General features: G+C 40.1%; 1 protein-coding gene across 6 annotated transcripts in view; it reads left to right on the top strand.

Moving 5' to 3' along the window:
* Positions 1-1,806: 1,806 nt before the first annotated feature.
* The window catches only part of LOC135522529 (uncharacterized), a 30,710-nt gene continuing 11,112 nt past the window's right edge, over positions 1,807-21,404 (top strand). The window contains exons 1-15 of one of the 6 annotated variants that reach the window (XM_064948875.1): positions 1,807-1,911; positions 1,996-2,292; positions 2,570-2,644; positions 4,860-5,090; positions 5,931-6,071; positions 6,306-6,530; positions 6,737-6,841; positions 7,965-8,198; positions 8,389-8,484; positions 9,432-9,656; positions 15,836-15,950; positions 16,042-16,065; positions 16,455-16,498; positions 16,595-16,834; positions 17,014-17,139. In XM_064948875.1, coding sequence (XP_064804947.1) covers positions 2,170-2,292; positions 2,570-2,644; positions 4,860-5,090; positions 5,931-6,071; positions 6,306-6,530; positions 6,737-6,841; positions 7,965-8,198; positions 8,389-8,484; positions 9,432-9,656; positions 15,836-15,950; positions 16,042-16,065; positions 16,455-16,498; positions 16,595-16,834; positions 17,014-17,139 — 2,004 coding nt within the window. In that variant the 5' untranslated portion in view covers positions 1,807-1,911; positions 1,996-2,169. The remainder of the gene's footprint in view (positions 1,912-1,995; positions 2,293-2,569; positions 2,645-4,859; positions 5,091-5,930; positions 6,072-6,305; positions 6,531-6,736; positions 6,842-7,964; positions 8,199-8,388; positions 8,485-9,431; positions 9,657-15,835; positions 15,951-16,041; positions 16,066-16,454; positions 16,499-16,594; positions 16,835-17,013; positions 17,140-21,404) is intronic. The other 5 variants (XM_064948879.1, XM_064948876.1, XM_064948877.1 and 2 more) reach the window with 5 other exon arrangements.

Below are 21,404 nucleotides of genomic sequence, written 5' to 3' on the forward strand. Positions count from 1 at the left end.
GCTGCAAAAAAGGAAATGTAGTCATTGTTTTCATGTATTTTCTTCAAGCAAAGTATAAGAGTTGTACTCTACCACCATCTAACACTACACTCACAAAATAATTCAAAAAATACATTTTTACTCATCTATTTTTTACTTAACACTTATTTTTCTTAACTGCATCGTTAGTAAATAAGCATTTCACTGTAAGGTCTACACCTGATGTATTTGGTGCTTGTGACAAATACAATTTTATTTGATTGGAATTCTAAATAAATCACTGACAATGTCACCAGCAAAGCACCCCCACACCATCATACCTCCATTCTTCACGGTGGGAACCACACATGTGGAGATCTCACAAAGACACAGCGGTTGGAACCAAAAATCTCACATTTGAACTCATCAGACCAAAGGACAGATTTCCACCGGTCTAATGTCCATTGCGCATGTTTTTTTGGCCCAAGCAAGTCTCGTCTTATTATTGGTTTCCTTTAGTAGTCGTTTCTTTGCATAAATTCAACCATGAAGGCCTGTCTCCTCTGAAAAGTTGGTGTTGAGATGTGTCTGTTACTTGAACTGTGAAGCATTTATTTGGGCTGCAATTTGAGGCTGGTAACTCTAACTTATCCTCTGCAGCAGAGGTAACTCTGGTTCTTCCTTTCCTTGCGACTACACTTGAAGAAACTTGAAAAGTTCTTGACATTTTCCAGATTGACTGACCTTCATGTCTTAAAGTAATGATGGACTGTTTCTCTTTCCTTATTTTTGGCTCCCGAGTGGCGCAGCGGTCTAAGATACTGCATCTCAGGGCAAGAGGCGTCGCTGCAGTCTCTGGTTTGAATCCAGGCTGCATCGCATCCGGGTGTGATTGGGAGTCCCATTAGGGCGGTGCGCAATTGACAAAGCGCAGGCTGTGGTAGGCCATCATTGTAAATAAGAATTTGTTCTTAAATGACTTGCCTAGTTAAAAACAATTAAAAGCTGTTCTTGCCATAATATGAACTTGATCTTTTACAAAATAGGGCTATCTTCTGTATACCACCCCTACCTTGCCACAACAACTGATTGGCTCAAACGCATTAAGAAGGAAATAAATTCCACAAACTAACTTTTAACAAGACAAAACACATTCCAGGTACCTACATCTTGAAGCTGGTTGTGAGAATACCAAGAGCGTGCAAAGCGGTCAAGGCAAAAAGTGGCTACTTTGAAGAATTTGTTTAACACTATTTTGGTTTCTACATGATTCTATATGTGTTATTTCAAAGTGTTGATGTCTTCACTATTATTCTACGAAAGAAAAACCCTTGAATGATTAGGTGTGTCCAAACTTTTGACTGGTAATAGTATGCGCTCTCGTGCGCCAAACGTCGTTTTCTAGTGCTTTGTCTCCCTTATTTCTTGATGTGCATCAGTTCCAGAGTATTAATATATTTTATGGAAAAATGGTTTGGAAATAGCTGTCACCATAATCACAATCTAAATAGCCTACCTACAACTGGTACAAAGTTGTCACAACTTGCGCGTGTGCTGCTCTCTCCTCTCGATCACGTGCCTCACGTTACTTGTAGTGCTCTCTCAACACACCCGGCCCTCACTCAACAACAGCCTGTATCACTGCTTGACAGTCAAGAGCAGGTCACATTGAAATATATGTATTTTAAGATAAATGCCATGGCGGCCGCGGTGCAACTTAGAAATAGCCCCAAAACCCTATACCAATACAGTTTCACCCGCGACATCGTTTTCAAAGTAGCCCAATTTACAGAAAAACTACGAACATGGCAACACTGCAGCTTACCCCCCTCTTCCTGACATATGAAAGCCACTCCCCTCTCACGATTCCAGAGAATTGAAACCAACAGCTGAGCTGAGACAGCAGTAGATTACACCGAGTCTTGGTAGTAATAGCAAAGATCTAACACTCTGGTATGTATCGAATTCGCTGTAGTAAGGTGGCTGAAACTATTTAACTTTTTTTTATTCAAAAGTTCTATTGTCTAATCTGTGTAGGTTTACTGGATCCGCTGAGTATTCCCTGTGGACAGAGTTACTGTAAAGTCTGTATTGGTAACTGGGTTCAGGATCACCAAAATGATCCCTACCACACCCCAAGACCTGCGCTATATACAAACACCAATCTTGATGAAGTGGTGGAAAAAATAGAAAAGACTGGACTGCAAGCTGATGACACTGGATCTGGAAGTCATATACTCCAAGTCATATACTGAGGAAATACTGAGGAAACATACTGAGGAGATACTCTGCAAACATATGGTGAGAAATCAGCACCTGGTCAGCATGAACAAGGTATGGATAATAACTATTTCCTGTCTACAGTGACTCAACTACATAGAGGAGATGTAGAAAGAAATGTGACTTATTATGAAATAATAGCTGTAGCCTACTTTGTACAATGTACTTTGGAGGTCATGTGAAGATTACACAGACGCCATTCATCTACCAGAACAGGCAGAGACACAGTCCAAGAACAATCCAAGATTCAGGAAGAGTGTATATCACACAGAGAATAATGTTCTAATACCACAGTATTATTGCCTCAATACCACTGCGTGTTTGCCAACAGAAAAATATGTGTGGGAGCAAGACACGCAAACAAGAAGCCCAGTCACCAGCTCCCTCTTCCAGCGGACAGGACTTGGTAAGCTCTGGCAAGTTAGTACAGTGGTTCCTCCTTTAAAAGTTGCGAGCTTACACCGCTGGACTAAGCGGTAATTTGTGGTTTAGTATGGTACCCTGCATCACCACTTCATTGCTCCAGACCAGAGCAAGGGGAAGTTAGAGCACTGATTGTGCTTTTGTGTCCTACTGTGTCTCTAACTGACAATGAATGGGTGACATAAAACTAAATAGAAACTGGTAATTGTACACGACTACATTATTACTTACTAAAACTGTTGTTACACTTAGCTTTTTATTACTTTATTTTGTTAGGATCATTTTGCTCTTTGCTGTAGGCCACTCCCGACAGGTCACATTGTACAGTGCCAGAATGGCGCAATGTTCTAAGACACAAGCTGTGTTGCTACAGATGCTGGTTCAATACCCGTGCCGGTCTTGACTGGGAGACGCAAGAGATGACAGTAGGTTTTTCTCCCTCTTAAAAACAGAAATTAATCATTCTAAATAACAAACTGACTTTATTTACAAATTAGTAACAATGTCTCACCCCATGTTCAAGAATTTCCTTTTTCTCGCTCATTTTATATTATTTGAAAACAAAATCATCTCCAAAATATTGTTATTTTTTAAACAAAGCAATTATTATTATTAATTTATAATTATATAAAAGCCTGTTGGATATTCTCACAGATATATTATTAACCCTGTTATTAGCAGGACAATATATATTGGTCATATTGATCATGGCACCCGAGTGGGTCACAATGGGACTGCCTTGCAGTTCTCCAGCTGTATCCACTGAAAGCGCGTAAGGTTTAAGGCACGAGGACAGGGGGCACGGCATGGGCAGCAGAGCTGTGCACAGAAGACGGACGTAGCCCATGGGGAAGGGAGCCACCACCACCACCACCACCACCACACTGGCAACACTTTAAGGGGCATTGCACTAATAATGGCGCTGACTTGGGAAACGTTCCCACTGTTCTGTTCTTAGTGCCAGTCTGCACGTTCAAACTAAAACAATGTAATAAATTTCATTAATAAAATAATGATAAGAAATACTCTTTCAAAATGCCAATGTTTATTTAGTTATGGATCCATAACGAATTACTATGGGAATAAATATCACTGAATTACAGAAATATCCTCCAATTCTCTATATGCAATTATTGGCAGAGAGTCACGTCATATTTTTCAATATACTGTAGGCCCACCGGAGGCAACATGATTCTCACTAATGTTGAGTAATGTGCTGTTAAAAGTGGTGTAGGTCTTGTTTATTTAAAGAGCATATTGAAGATAGAAGCAATAGGATTTGAAGCAATGGCCTTCAACTATTTTAGCACCGTTTTGCGCTGCTCTGAGACAAGCATGGGGACTGGTCTTGATAAATCAATAAGATCTTTATTTTCACAGAATCTCAGTTTGGGTATTAGTTAGACAAGAATTTGAAAATTAGGGTGTAGAAATGTTATGCTCTTAGTGTAACCTTTTTTTTTAACTAGGCAAGTCAGTTATGAACAAAATCTAATTCACAAGGACAGCCAAGTCATTCCTCCCCAATGGGAAATTGAACCCCAGTCTCCCGCGTGCCCACAGGAGACTGGATTTTTAGCTAAATAGCCCAGTACTGTAATCCCAACCTAACATTAAAATAACATTGTACAGCGCCATGATTTCGGCTTCATCCTAATGGAAACCCAGAGGGTTTTTCGTTTTCCTTGGAATAGAAACACCATAATATTAAGCAAATTAATTACGCAAGTTCCAGTCAAAAGTTTGAACACACCTACTCATTCCAGTTTTTCTTTATTTTTACTATTTTCCATATTGTAGAATACATCACAACTGTGAAATAACACATGGAATCAGTTAAGAACAAATTCTTGGGAATTGAACCCTGGTCTCCCGCGCGCCCGCATTGTCTAGTACAGATGTTATTGAAGGCTATCAAATGCTTCTCAAAGATGCCCTCTGGTGGTCAAACTAGCACTAATTTAGCATTAATGATACCAGTGGTGCACACTTAAATAACGTGCCATAGAATTCTGCAGCACCATGCAAGCTGCGCCGCAGTAAGCTGCAAGTTTTAAAAGGGGAACCACTGTATGTACACAGTCTGTACATGTGTGTTCAGTAATACCCTCCTGATTTAATATTATTGGTGATATCATGCTGATAACTTGAATGTCTGTATGTGACTGGCTCACCTGCCCCCAACTTATAACTTTAAGGAGTTTCAGGATCCAGAGCCAGGGAAGACACAGGAACTGTATGCCCAAATGGATGACATCCTGGATAGGGTGACTCAAAACAACTTCCAGCAATCAATGAATGCAATAACTGAGTTCACCATTAACACAGAGGGCAAACTGAGGGCCATCACTGACCTCATATATGAGAGGGCCATATCACACCCTGCCAGCTCTGTGGTCTATGCCAACATGTGCCATTACCTCATGGGGGTAAGTCTGTATCTGTACAATTCTCCGTCTGTCTGTATTTTGTCTGTCTCTCACAGAGGTGTTTGCTATTTGTTTTGTCAAATGCCAATGACCAGACATGGAGAACAGTTGGAAATCTTACAGGTTTTGCCTTTAATCAACTGTTACAGTGCAAAGGGTTTAACACTTTCTAGGGCAGTGTTCCCCAACTGGCGGGTCTTTTATTTATAATTACATTTTATTCATAAAATCTGTTTTTATTGTTGGGCACATGACTGACTGTAAAAACACCAGGAAATCAACTCTAAGTCATTTTAATTTTGGAAATCTGTTCAAGTGTTTCCACGCATAATAGATACACGTGATCATATACAAATGTAAGCAAGGTTTGAAATTAATGTTTTAGTCCGGTTTCTTTCGGTCACTAATACTAATTATGTTCCGGCCCCCCGACCATCCTATAAAGAGAAAAAAATCAGCCCGCGGCTGAATCTAATTGCTGATCCCTGGTCTAAGGGGTCGGACATAGGCAATGATTCAAAGGTAAATGCACAGGAGCCAGGTGCAAACAAAGAGGCTTATAGTAAGAAAATGCAAATGAAATGCTGGCTCTTAGACTTCAAATTTAGAGAACAAAAGCATGAATAAAGGTTATTATTCTGCTCTACCCAGCGGTGAGAGTTGCACACCTTTAAGTCTTTATGCAGTCAATTAGAGTGTTGACACACCCTTGTAAGGGAACAGTGCTCAGCTGGACCTTGTTCCCCAAGCCAACATTCCTGGTGCTGGCTTGGCCCTGCTGCACCACACCCACCAATTTGTTTTTACCCCACCCCCCTCGCATATCTTCCCCCCCCTCAGCTCAAAGTACCCATGGCTGCCGTACCAGGAGTGACATTAAATTTCCGCAAGATACTTCTGAACCGAGTCAAGACAGACTTTGAGAACATGGGGAGGGACAGTCATGAAATCTCGCAGAAGAAGATGGACGCCATCACCAAGGTATCACATTCATCTCTTTAGACGCACTGCCCATTACATTATAGACCAACACTTTGAGAAATTCTGATCTAAATTATATTAATCCCTCAGCATTTCACTGATGCTCTAATGCATCATTGATTATGTGCCTTAACCTTGCATGGTGTTCTTCCCCTGAATTGATCATTGGAAAACGTTTTCTTATCTAACTAGTCACCAATTGTATAGTTTAATTTGTTTACTGATTCCTTCCAGGAGGAGGACGGCCAGCAACTGAGGGAAGAGCTGGAGGAGGTCAAGGCCAAGGGTCGGAGGCAGTCTCTAGGCAATATCCAGTTCATGTGCGAGTTGTACAGGTTGAAGATGATTACGGAGGCCATCATGCACGACACCATCGTAAAACTGTTGAAGAACCACGACGAGGATTCGCTGGAGTGTTTGTGCACCTTACTCTCCACCATCGGCAAGGAATTGGCCAGGGTACAACATTGTCTCTCTCTGTCCATCACTCCCATCAGTCTGTTTTTTATCTTTTTTATTCATTTTAAATCCATGATAGCAAAATCAATGGCATTTAATAAGTACACTGCATCATTTTTTATCACAGATGATCTGATAGATTCATCCAATAGATTCAAATCTATAAATCAGTCAAAAGCATTCACTTGGGCTGTCTACTTCCACAGCCCAGAATGGATGAGTACTGCAACCAGATTGAGAAGATCATGAAGAATAGGACAACCTCCCCCAGAATCACAAGCATGCTGCAAAATGTGATGGATCTCCGAAAGGTATGACCAGTTATTCTTCTTTCCTCTTTTAACATCCATATCTAACGTCTTGGTTGTCTCTTTTTTTTGCTCTATGCTCTAAAGCCGTAATATATAGTTTGTATGTGTAGCGTGGTTCGTTCTGCGTTGTGTACTTTTAATTAGGACGCTGGCACAACTGGAGGTCTGCTAGTTGATTTTTTTTTATTTGCCCTGCACACGAAGAGACAACACACATTATGTTAACCCTTGGCGCGGTCCTAGCTCTCAGGCACCTTTTTTGTTAGCTGAAGGTCAGGCAAAAGAGCCCCAAAAGGAAATAACAGGTGCTGCGTGCACACATTCAATGCACAACAGCACACCATACAATACAAGCAAAATGATACAGAACATGATTCAGACAAAGTAAAAGACATACCTGCACACGAAGAGACAACACACATTATGTTAACCCTTGGCGCAGTCCTTGCTCTCAGGCACCTGCGCAAGCACATGGACACTCACTCAAACACTGTCCCAAGTACTCACAAGTTACAATAGATACCCTAGTTGCAAGCTTTGTGAAACTTGTTAACATAAATCTTTATATTATCCACATTGTAACAAACTTATGGTAGCATAACAGTACATTGTGTAACATTATGACGGTTTTATATTAAACAATTTCGGAGCCAAGGACAACATACCTTGCTAGCTGAAGGTCAGGCAAAACAGAACAATAAGGGGGTATGGAAATACAGATAACCCGCGATGGACCAAACCGAAATGTACAAAACTTTTACAATCACATGTATGTACAATATTGATATGAAAAAGTGTACACCACCAATGAAAAACATTAGCTATGCAGCTGTATTTAAATTTAAAAAATACACTGAATAATTATTATTATTATCAAATTATTAACATCCTCTCCTGACCTGGTCTATTTGAATTGGTCCTTGTGTGCAACTTGGTGCATAATCTAGGGAAACAACATCACACTGCTACATATGCATCCATTTCAGGAATTACAGTTCTGTAAAATTCTATAATTGATTAATTATTGCATTGTCTTTTTATGTAATATTAATAATGTTGTGTGTGTGGTGGGGGGGTGTGTGTGTGTGTGGTGGTGATGGGGGGGTACGCATTTTCTCTCTAGACCGAAATACCCCAGCTTGCTGAAAAGATGGAGAAGATCAGACTGCAAGCTGACGATCACACTGGACCTGCACATACGGAACCTGTTTTGAGGCTTCATTATAAGTCATCACCCATGAAGCAACAGGAGCTGGTTAGCATATTTACGCCACTACAGGAGAATGTATGTCCTCATGATGATAAGCTGAAAGCTGAAGACCATGAGACAGACTCTGCAGGGCGGGCTACCAAGAAGGTATTCATTGGATACCGTAATAGGCTAAGGATAAGCGGTACATAGAAATGTTGCAGGCTTTACCCATCAGCTGGTGTAGATAGACATATTTCAACCTGAATAAAGACCATGCTGATGTATGTATCACAAAGGGATATGTTTTGGTCCATTGTGTGATGCCAATTACAACTGTCTGTATGTTTGTCCACAGAAAAAGGTTAGTGTGCCCTTTAAAACATGCCAGCAGATAATCCAGGAGAGAGAGGAGGAGCTACAGAAACTGAGACAGGAAGTGGAGTCTCTAAAGGTCAGACATCAGGGGTGTATTCATTAGTCGGATTCCATTGTAAAACGTTTTGTAACGAAAATAAGAATTTCCATTGCACAGAGTTAAGTGTAAAAAAGAGGGGCAAAGTTCTGTTTTTTTTGTTACCGATTTGCCTCATGATTTGTCAACTCTCACACATTTTCTCTGACCTTCACATTGGAGTGCTGCTGCAGGCTCTTTGCATATCTTGAGATTCACGGAAATCACAGGTGGCGCATATCGGGCACAACGCAACAAGCTCAAGTCGCGCTCTCCACTTTGCTCTGGTATTTATTTAACAAGCTGATAACACATCACTCCCAACAAAAACAAGCAAAAACTCTTACATACACGTGGCAGCCTATACACCTATACATTTGCGATCTGACATGCTATATTGCATGGAAACAAGACTATTTTTCAGTTTAATCAACTAAGCTACTTACATCAGAAGCTGCGTAGTCTAACATATTATGCACCCCCCCCCCAGTCCTGCTTTTAAAAGATCATTCATATGAACAAGTTCAGCTTGACAGGGTTTTCATCTTCCCCAAGGCCAGGAGTTTTTCCAGAAGTTTTTTTTAAACCATGTGACCTGATTAGAAAAACTCTGGTCCTGTCAGGTGAATCACGTCATACTGTATAAGGTCCGGAGTTTCTTCTCCTTCAATGAGGAATCAAGCAAGTACAATTGATATTCATCCCATGGCTCCGTTATTCTCCACCGTTCTCCCAAAGTGTACAGTTGCACACTCCCCGTAATGGATTTAACAATGATGGATTTAACTCCCTCCAGCCAATGCATTTCAATTATAACCAAGACAGGGAGTATGCAAGTCCATACTTTGGGGGAAGTGTGGAGAGTCGGAACAAAGCAGATGCTTACCAAACTTTGAGACAAACACCTTGACATGGACGACTCTTTCTCGCTCTCTGTCTTTTGACAGTGCTTATCTCAGGCTACACTGGAGGACGGTGAGAGGTTCTTCACCAAATTGATTGAGACAAGGTGCTCAGAGGTGAGAGAGTGGATCCAAGCCAAAGAGCAGGAGATGGTGAGTGAGGCTGAGGGACTCATACAGACACTCGAGAAGGAGCTCGATGAGCTGAAGATGACTGAAACAGAGGCTAGGCAGCTTCCACACATAGAGGACATCCCCCATTTCTTCCAGGTAAGATCAGGAACTCTCTAATAAAGTTTTACAGGTTTTCAAAAGACAGATTGACCATTGATATTAAGAAGTTAACATTTTTCGATCAGTTTGAACCAATAGCAATTACTTCTCTGTATTGGTAGTCATACATATCGTTCTTTACATAAGTGTTCACCCCCTTGGATTATTTTGCGGTGGGTAATATTTCCATATACGGTACCAGTCAAAAGTTGGATACACCTACTCATTCATAAGTTTTACTTTATTTTTACTATTTTCCACATTGTAGAATAATAGTGAAGACATCAAAACTATGAAATAACACATGGAATCATGTAGTAACCAAAAGAGTGTTGAACAAATCAAAATATATTTATATTTGAGATTCTTCAAAATAGCCACCCTTTGCCTTGACAGCTTTGCACACTCTTGGCATTCTCTCATCCAGTTTCATGAGATAGTCACCTGGAATGCATTTCAATTAACAGGTGTGCCTTGTTAAAAGCTCATTTTAATGGAATTTCTTTCCTTCATAATGCGTTTGTGCCAATCAGTTGTTGTGACAAGGTAGGGGTAGTTTACAGAAGATAGCCCTATTTGGTAAAAGACCAAGTCCATATTATGGCAAGAACAGCTCAAATAATAAGCAAAGAGAAACGACAGTCCATCATTACTTTAAGACATAAAGGTCAGTCAATCCAGAATATTTCACGAACTTTGAAAGATTTTCAAGTGCAGTCACAAAAAACCATCAAGCGCTATAATGCAACTGGCTCTCATGAGGACTGCCACAGGAACGAAAGATCCAGAGTTACCTCTGCTGCAGAGGATAAGTTCATTAGAGTTACCAGCCTCAGAAATTGTATCCCAAATAAATGCTTCACAGAGTTCAAGTAATAGACACATCTCAATATCAACTGTTCAGAGGAGACAGCGTGAATCAGACCTACATGGTCAAATTACTGCAAAGAAACCACTACTAAAGGACCAATAAGAAGAAGAGACTTGCTTGGGCCAAGAAACACAAGCAATGGACCTTAGACCGGTGGAAATATGTCCAAATTTGAGATTTTTGGTTAAAACCACTGTGTCTTTGTGAGATGCAGAGTAGGTGAACGGATGATCTCCATGTGTAGTTCCTACCGTGAAGCATGGATGAGGAGGTGTGGTGGTGTTTTGCTGGTGACACTGTGTGACTTATTTAGAATTCAAGGTACACTTAACCAGCATGGCTACCACAGCATTCTGCAGCGATATGCCATGCCATCTGGTTTGCGCTTAGTGGGACTATCATTTGTTTTTCAACAGGACAATGACCCAACACACCACCAGGCTGTGTAAGGGCTATTTGACCAAAAAGGAGAGTGATGGAGTGCTGCATCAGATGACCTGGCCTCCACAATCACCCGACCTCAACCCAATTGAGATGGTTTGGGATGAGTTAGACCGCGGAGTGAAGGAAAAGCAGCCAACAAATGCTCAACATATGTGGGAACTCCTTCAAGACTGTTAGTGAGGGTGGTTGAGGCAATGCCAAGAGTTTGCAAAGCTGTCAAGGCAAAGGGTGGCTACTTTGAATCATCTAAAATATATTTTGATTTGTTTAACATCATTTTTTGGGTTACTACACGATTCCATATGTGTTATTTCATAGTTTTAATGTCTTCACTATTATTCTACAATGTAGAAAATATAAAAAATTAGAAGAATGAGGGGTAAAGTATGTATATGGGTGAATCTACAGAAGTGGGGCAAATTACAGTCCCACCCCCAAAAAAACAATAAACAACTCTTCAAACATGGGACATTTATTGACATAATGATGTGTTCTAATGCAATTCAAGGCATTAAAAAACATATTGTTAAATTAATATTGTACAAAGTCATTGTTTGTACACCTATTTATATTAAGGTGGCTGTCCCAAACTGCCCCAGACTCCTAAACTTCAAGTTTGAAAATAAAGCAATTCATGATTTTTGTAATTAAAAACATTTTAAAACACTTTCTTATCTTGGCGCCTGTGACGGCATGGGCAGCGCCATTGAGGTTATCTCCATTTTAAAAGTTGCATGTCCCATGCTCTACCAACTGAGCTACAGAGGACCACCATGTGGACAAGTGCACACTTCAGGAGAACGTTTTTAAAGTATTGAGATTCATAGCCAGCAGGGGGGCTTCAATCCTCCAAGATATCAAACTTTGACATCTAATTGGCCAAAACATAGATGTCTATAATGTTCTGTACTGTATTCTACAGTACTATGCTATACTGTACTCTATTGTACTCAAGTTTAAAAGTTGACTTGAGTTTCTTACAATTGAAGAAGGGGCACATGGACTCTTCATCTGGTGGTCTTGAGACCACTCAAAACCACACATTAGGTCTTTAAAGAGCGACTTCCCCTAAAAGCAACTTCTCGTTTTGAAAACGGCCTATGTAGCATCGATATGAGCAGTACTGACTGGCTGAGTAGTAGTGCAGCTGGATATATTTCAAATTTCAACAGACATGCATTGCTTTAGTAGCCTGGCATAAACATCCTGATAATGGCTCTTATTCAATTAATTTCTATAAACTCTGAATAAAATAGGAATGGAGTTATAGGCCTCCTCAGGCAGGTTATTGGTTATTTTCAAATGTTCACATCATAAGGCTATTTCACAGAAAAACATGGACAGTCAGGTGCATCGCAAGTTCAGAACGTGGACTGCTGGACAGTGACATATTAAACTAAAGCGTTGATCATTGGGAACAAAATCAGAATGACTCCTTAAGGAAAGAAGGATTAATCCATAAATCTAAATAACAAAGTAGGAAGCCTAGCCTACAAAACCCCAAAATTCGAAATGGTAAACTCTAAAGGCCTGACTGGATTATTATTTTATTTAACTAGGCAAGTCCGTTAAGAACAAATTCTTATTTACAATGACGGCCTACCAGAAGGCAAATGCCTCCTGCAAGGACGGTGGCTGGGATTAAAAATAAAATTAAAATAAAAATGTAGGACAAAACCTGGATGACGCTGGGCCAATTGTGCGTCCCCCTGTGGGATTCCTAATCACGGCCGGATGTGATACAGCCTGGATTCGAATCAGGGACTGTAGTGATGCCTCTTGCACTGATTTGCAGTGCCTTAGACCCAGTACTGTACCGCCTTGTTCATAGATTTATCTAAAGCTTTTGACACTGTAGACCATGCGATACTTTTGGGTAAGCTGTCGTCAATAGGACTGGGACTGGATGCCTGTTGTTTGTTTCATGACTATCTAAAGGATAGAAGTCCGGCTGTTAGAGTCGACGACATCCAGTCAGAGCCATTGGAGTTGGTTAAAGGGGTCCCACAAGGTTCTATACTTGGTCCATTACTGTCCACTCTTTACCTAAACAATATTGGTGATGAGATAAGAAAGTGTCAAATTCATTTATATGCTGATGACACTGTCATGTACTCTATCGCTTCAACGGTTGACCAAGCATTATCACTATTGGAGACAGATTTTAAGATATTACAAGGGTATTTTATACAGCTGAAACTTGTTTTAAATGCAAAGAAAACACATTTTATGATTTTTAATAGGTTCAAAAAGTTGGTTGAAAATACACTAGCACTTACGAGCTCAGTGGTTCTCGAATTAATCAGGTCTCTGCATATAAATACTTAGGGACATGTTTGGATGATAAACTGTCTTTTAAAATGCATATTGATGAACTTTGTAAACGGCTAAAAATCAAGCTAGGCTTCCTCTATAGAAACAGGACATGCTTGTCCTCTACAAATAGAAGACAAATTGTGCAAGCTACTTTTATGTCTGTTATAGATTATGGGGATATTATTTACATGCATGCTACGGCATCAACACTTAAACCGCTGGATGCTACTTATCATTGCGCACTTAGGTTTATTACGGGTGCTAGCTACAGAACTCACCACTGTGTTTTATATCATAATGTGGGTTGGACTTCGTAGTCGTGAGACGAGAACAACATGCTCCCGTGTTTGTCTATAAAGCACTTCTGAATAAGCTACCTTCTTATTTATCATCACTCATCAATATTAGAATTAGAATTCCTAAAACCAGGTCTCAAGCATGGATTACACTTGAGGCCCATGCGATTTCCACAGAGTTGGGTATGGCTGCCTTTTCCTGTTACGCTCCTTGCCTATGGAATAGCCTGCAGACTAAACTTAAACTTGAGACTCTTGTCCCCATTGCTCATTTTAAATATTTATTGGAGCATTTTTATTTTTGTATGGCTTTCAGGTAATGCAAGTTCTTGTGCTGTTAGTAGAATAACCTATGTGTAAATGAAATCTGTTGCTGTACTTTTTTTTGTGTTATCTGTGATCGTTTTGTTTTTCTAATCATTGTACCTAAACTGTATGTGTAAACATGTATACGCAGGGCCCAGCTGTAAAAGAGACCTCAGTCTCAGTCTGTGTTCCTTGTTGAAATAAAGGTATAGTAATAGACCACTGCGCCACTAGGGAGCCCTAAGTGGCGCATGCATGCGTACAGTGTATTCAGACCCCTTCACTCTTTCCACTTGTTCTAAAATGTATTAAATTGTTTTTTCCCCTCATCAATCTACACACAATACCCCATAATGACAAAGCTAAATGTATAAAACCAACTACAGGTGGAAAAAGGCTGCCTAAGTATGATCCCCAATCAGAGACAACGATAGACAGCTGCCTCTGATTGGGAACCATACCCGGCCAACAAAGAAATAGAAAACAGATTGCCCACCCTAGTCACACCCTGACCTAACCAAATAGAGAATTAAAAGGATCTCTAAGGTCAAGGCGTGACACACACCTGTACTGGAGTTTCTCCCATTCTTCTCTGCAGATCATCTGAAGCTCTGTCAGTTGGGGAGCGTCGCTGCACAGCTATTTTCAGGTCTCCAGGGATGTTTGTTTGGGTTCAAGTCCGGGCTCTGGCTGGCCCACTCAAGGACATTCAGAAAATTGTCCCGAAGCCACTCCTGCGTTGTCTTGGCTATGTGCTTAGGATCATTGTTCTGTTGCAAGGTGAACCCAGTCTGAGGTCCTGAGCGCTCTGGGGCAGGTTTTCATCAAGGATCTCTGTGTACTTTGCTCCGTTCATCTTTCCCTCATTCCTGACTATTCTCCCAGTCCCTGCTGCTGAACAACATCCCCACAGCATGTTTGGCATTCGGGCCAAAGAGTTCAATGTTGATTTCATCATCTTTTAGGTGGCTTTTGGCAAACTCCAAGCGGGCAGTCATATTTTTTTTACTGAGGAGTGGCTTTCATCTAGCCACTACCATAAAGGCCTGATTGGTGGAGTGCTGCAGAGATGGTTGTCCTTCTGGAAGATTCCTCCACAGGGGAACTCTGGAGCTCTTTCAGAGTGACCATCGGGTTCTTGATCACCTCCCTGACAAATGATCTTCTCTCCCGATTGCTCAGTTTGGCCCGGTGGCCAGCTCTAAGAAGATTCTTGGTGGTTCCAAACTTCTTTCATTTAAGAATGATGGAGGCCACTGTGTTATTGGGGACCTTCAATGGTGCAGAAATGTTTTGGTATCCTGCTCCAGATCCGTGCCTTGACACAATCCTGTTTCGGAGCTCTACGGACAATTCCTTCAACCTCATGGCTTGGTTTTTGCTCTGACATGCACTGTCAATTTTGATTTTGGGAGCTTATATATATTCAGTTGTGAGTCTTTCCAAATCATGTCCAATCAATTGAATTTACCACAAGTGGACTCCAATCAAGTTATTGAAACAGCAAGAATGATCAATGGAAACATGATGCACCTGAGCTCAATTTCAAGTCTCATAGCAAAGGGTCTGAATACTTATGTTTTCGCTTTGTCATTATGGGGTATTGTGTGTAGATTGATGAGGATTTTTTTTAAATAACATTTTAGAATAAGTCTGTAACGTAAGAAAATATGGAAAATTGGGGAATTTTTATCAATTTTTATGTTTAGAATTGATCTTCCACTTGGATTTTTTTACAGAGTGAAGATTTAATCCATTTTAACCCCACTTTGTAACACACAGGGTGAATACAATCAGAGACAATGATGATGGGCTCTTAGGTTTCACTGTAACTATTTATATGGACACCTTGTGTTTTACCATTTCATCAGTGTATTTACTGTCTTTCTGAATTGGATTTGTATGGTTTCTGATTTACTGAATGTTTATTTGTCTGTCTGTAGAAATTGCCCAGCATCACTGAGGCTTTTGGAAAAGTGAAGAGGATATATGCCACTAAAATCCAAAAGCTATTTGAAAATACCTCCAAGAGACAATTTAAGATGTTTTATGAAATAGGTACTCATTAAGGATTATAGCTGTACTATTTGTTTTAGCATAAACCAGATTCCTTCAGACATAACATTCTTTTTTATTTATTTTTCAACAGTTGAAGAAATGCTGGAACCATACAGTAAGCATTGCCATTACAGCACAATTGGCCCAAAGACCTCTAGCTTATCGAGGGCAACAACTGGTCAACCCGACACTTTTTGGGATAAACAGCTGAGGGATGGAGCTGGAGAAATTTAACTTCTCTCAACCTCTTAGCGAGTGCTATGGAGGACGAGGACTGACCATCCATGAGATCAAAATGATCGTGTTTTGTTTTTTGAAGCTATGTGTTGATTTACAAACAAGTTTTTATATAAGCTCATATTTTGGTTTGTGGTAGAATAACAAAGTTGAACTAAGCTCACATGGCATTTCTAACTCATGTTCCTGAAGAATCAATTTAATTAAAATTGATGTACCAATCCCAGATTCTCTCTCTCTCTCTCTCTCTCTCACCCTCTCTCACAGCCATCACTTCTATTGACAGACAGGAGGTGGAAGAAAAGGACCTGGTAAGATCTGTCCAGAACATGTGTGTTTAGTAATAATCTCCTGGTTCTATATTGTTTGTTTACTCCCCCACCTGCCTCCTGATTTATGACTTGAAGGAGGACTTTGTGGACCTAGATACAGTGAAGACAGAGGAAATATATGCACAAATGGATGACATCCTGGACAGGCTGACTCCTAAGAACTTCAATCAGTCGATGAAGGTAGTGAGTGCATTTACCATTGACACAGAGGACAAACTCAAGGGCTTTATTGACCGCATATATAAGAATGCCATTGAATACCCTACCTATGCTGATGTCTACGCCAAGGTGTGCCACCATCACCAACTCATGGGGGTAAGTCTACATGTTAAAGTTTTCTGTCTATTTCTCACTGTCTTAATCCCAGAGGTGATCACAAAAAAAATACTTGTTTTTGTCTTTTTCCTTCTCTCTGTCCATCTTGCTCTCTCTGACACAATAACAACCCATCAACCTTCAATGAGTTTTACCTCCCACATATCCTGCCTTTTCAGCTGAAAGTACCCGGAGTGACAGTACCTTTCCGCAAGCTGCTGCTGAACCGATGCCAGAAGGGCTTTGAGAAAGACAATAGTAAGATCTTAAAGGAAATGCAGAGAGAACTGGACGCGATCACTGAGGTAGACCAACATTTTGATATCAAAATTACTTGCACTTGATCTATACTGAACAAAAAAAGAAAAGGCAACAATTTCAAAGATTTTACTGAGTTTATTTAAATTTTACTGAATTTATTTAAATTCGCTGATATGAACTGTAGTTCATATCAGTCAATTTTAAATAAATTAATTAACTTCTTTGGGGTAGGGGGCAGTATTTTCACATCCGGATGAAAAGCATGCCCAGAGTAAACGGCCTGCTACAAAGCCAAAAGCTAGAATATGCATATTATTAGTAGATTTGGATAAAAAAACACTCTGAAGTTTCTAAAACTGTTTGAATGATTTTTTGTGAGTATAGCAGAACTCATATGTCAGGCAAAAACCTGAGGGAAAAATCCAACCAGGAAGTGGGAAATCTGAGGTTAGTCGATTTTCAATTGCTCCTATTGTGTATACAGTGGGATATTGGTAATGTTGCACTTCCTAAGGCTTCCACTAGATGTCAACAGTCTTTAGAACCTTGTCTGATGCTTCTACTGTGAAGTGGGGCCGAAGGAGAAGGGAATAAGTAAAGTCTGCCATGAGCTGACCATGCGCGTTCACATGAGAGGGAGCTCTGTTCCATCGCACTTCTGACGACAATCGAATTCTCCAGTTGGAACATTATTGAAGATTTATGTTAACAACATCCTAAAGATTGATTCAATACATCATTTGAGATGTTTCTACTGACTGTTATAAGTGAAGATTTATAATGCTATTTATGACTTTTGTTGACTGCATAATATGGGAGATATATTTGTGTCTTGATTGGGCTCTGAGCATTGTTTGCTTTTTCCGTAAAGCTTTTTGAAATCTGACACAGCGGTTGCATTAAGGAGAAGTGTATCTAAAATTCCATGCATAACAGTTGTATCTTTTAGCAATGTTTTATGAGTATTCCTGTAAATTGATGTGGCTCTCTGCAAAATCAAAGTATGTTTTGGAACGTAAGGCACCAATGTAAACTTAGATTTTTGGATATAAATATGAACTTTACCGAACAAAACATACATGTATTGTGTAACATGAAGTCCTATGAGTGTCATCTGATGAAGATCAAAGGTTAGTGATTAATTTTATCTATATTTCACCTTTTGTGAATCCTCTTTTTGGCTGGAAAAATGGCTGTGTTATTCTGTGAATAGGCACTCACCTAACATAATCGTTTGGTTTGCTTTTGTCGTAAAGCCTTTTTGAAATCAAACACTGTGGCTTTTAAAATTGTGTAAAATACATGTATGTTTGAGGAACTTTAATTATGGGATTTCTGTTGTTTTGAATTTGACGATTTGAAAATTTCAGTCTCTCGATGTGCAAAACTGATAGAGACATACCCCAAGCGACTTACAGCTGTAATCGCAGCAAAAGGTGGCGCTACAAAGTATTAACTTAAGGGGGCTGAATAATTTTGCACGCCCCATTTTTCAGTTTTTGATTTGTTAAAAAAGTTTGAAATATCCAATAAATGTCGTTCCACTTCATGATTGTGTCCCACTTGTTGTTGATTCTTCACACAAAAAATACAGTTTTATATCTTTATGTTTGAAGCCTGAAATGTGGCAAAAGGTCGCAAAGTTCAAGGGGGCCGAATACTTTCGCAAGGCACTGTATTATCATGCTGAAACATGAGGTGATGGCGGCGGATGAATGGCACGACAATGAGCCTCAGGATCTCGTCACGGTGTCACTGCATTCAAATTGTCATCAATAAAATGCAATTGTGTTTGTTGTCCTCAGCTTGCCTATACCATAACCCCACCGCCATCATAGGGCACTCATTTTACAACATTGACATCAGCAAACTGCTCGCCCATACGCCATAGATGTGGTCTGCAGTTGTGAGGCCGGTTGCACATACCACCAAATTCTCTAAAACAACAGCTTATGGTGGAGAAATTAACTTTAAATTCTCTGGCAACAGCTCTGGTGGACATTCCTTCAGTCAGCATGCCAATTGAGTTTACATTGGCGTGTTACGTTCACTAGTTCCAAAAACATCCAGTGATTTTGCATAACCACATCGATTCAACAGAAATCAACATCATCAATGTAGATGATAATACAAGTTTAAAGATATACCTCTCCTTAATGCAACCACTGTGTCAGATTTTTTTTTAACTTTACGGAAAAAGCAAACCATGCAATAATCTGAGACGGCGCTCAGAAAAATAATCAAATTAGCCGCCATGTTGGAGTCAACAGAAACCAGAAATTACATGATAAATATTCCCTTACCTTTGATGATCTTCAACAGAATGTACTCACAGGGATCCTAGTTCCACAATAAATGCTTGATTTGTTCGATAATGTCCGTTATTTATGTCCAAGTATCTTCTTTTGTTAGCGCGTTAGGTATACAAATCCAAACGCTCGTGCATTACTTCAAACAAAAACTTCAAAAAGTTATATTACAGGTCGAAGAAACATTTCAAACTAAGTATAGAATCAATCATTATGATGTTTTTATCATAAATCTTCACTAATGTTCCAACCGGAAAATTCCTTTGTATCGAGAGGAGCAACGGTATGCAAGTCGATATCATGTGGAATGCGCGTGACCAGGAAATTGCTCTCTGCCAGTAACCTGACTCATTCAGCTCTTATTCAGTCCCACAACACAGTAGAAGCCCCATTCAAGTTTCTAAAGATGATTGACATCTAGTGAAATCCATAGGAAGTGCAACTTCCTTCACATCCCAATGTGAATTCAATAGGGCCTGGGTTGAAAATATACCAACCTCAGATTTCTCACTTCCTGTTTGGATTTCTTCTCAGGTTTTTGCCTGCCATATGAGTTCTGTTATACTCACAGACATCATTCAAACAGTTTTAGAAACTTCAGAGTGGTTTTTATCCAATAATACTAATAATGTGCATATATTAGCAACTGGGACTGAGGAGCAGGCCATTTACTCTGGGAACCTCTGGGCACCTTTCATCCAAGCTACTCAATACTGCCCCTGCAGCCATAATAAGTTAATCAGCTTCTTGATATTCCACACCAGTCAGGTGGATGGGGATGTAAACACATTTCTGCACAACATATGAAATAAGCTTTTTGTGCATATGGAACATTCCTGGGATCTATTATTTCAAATCAAAATCAAATCAAATTTTATTTGTCACATACACATGGTTAGCAGATGTTAATGCGAGTGTAGCGAAATGCTTGTGCTTCTAGTTCCGACAATGCAGTAATAACCAACAAGTAATCTAACTAACAATTCCTAATCTACTGTCTTATACACAGTGTAAGGGGATAAAGAATATGTACATAAGGATATATGAATGAGTGATGGTACAGAGCAGCATAGGCAAGATATAGTAGATGGTATCGAGTACAGTATATACATATGAGATGAGTATGTAAACAAAGTGGCATAGTTAAAGTGGCTAGTGATACATGTATTACATAAGGATGCAGTCGATGATATAGAGTACAGTATATACGTATGCATATGAGATGAATAATGTAGGGTAAGTAACATTATATAAGGTAGCATTGTTTAAAGTGGCTAGTGATATATTTACATCATTTCCCATCAACTCCCATTATTAAAGTGGCTGGAGTTGAGTCAGTGACAGTGTGTTGGCAGCAGCCACTCAATGTTAGTGGTGGCTGTTTAACAGTCTGATGGCCTTGAGATAGAAGCTGTTTTTCAGTCTCTCGGTCCCAGCTTTGATGCACCTGTACTGACCACGCCTTCTGGATGATAGCGGGGTGAACAGGCAGTGGCTCGGGTGGTAGATGTCCTTGATGATCTTTATGACCTTCCTGTAACATCGGGTGGTGTAGGTGTCCTGGAGGGCAGGTAGTTTGCCCCCGATTGTTATGTACTTGAGTGAAGACCCAAAAGCGGTTTTAACAGAAACAGAGTTCTTTTAATGAAAAAACAGGAATGGCATAGATCCTCTTCCGACGTTGTCAATGGCACAATAGAATACCCGCAGAGAGGGTGACAAATGAAACATAAAGTCCCTCTGATGAATAGCTGGGTAGCGGCGACAGGCTGCAGGTCGCTCTGGGTCGGTGCGGGTCACAGAGGAACGGTGGTAGCTGATCACACGTAGCATATGATGAACTGGACACGGTGCAAACAAAAGATAGTTAGTAGAGTGCAGGATGCACCTGCCAGGCAGACTCCGACAGGATAGGACTAGGAGGAAGCAAACGAGACGATAGCTTGCTTCTGGCATGAGAAACACAAACGAGAATCTGACACCGAAAGTAGCAGGAACAG

The sequence above is a fragment of the Oncorhynchus masou genome, chromosome 30 (genome assembly GCF_036934945.1).
Source record: "Oncorhynchus masou masou isolate Uvic2021 chromosome 30, UVic_Omas_1.1, whole genome shotgun sequence".
NCBI classification, from domain to species: Eukaryota; Metazoa; Chordata; class Actinopteri; order Salmoniformes; family Salmonidae; genus Oncorhynchus; species Oncorhynchus masou.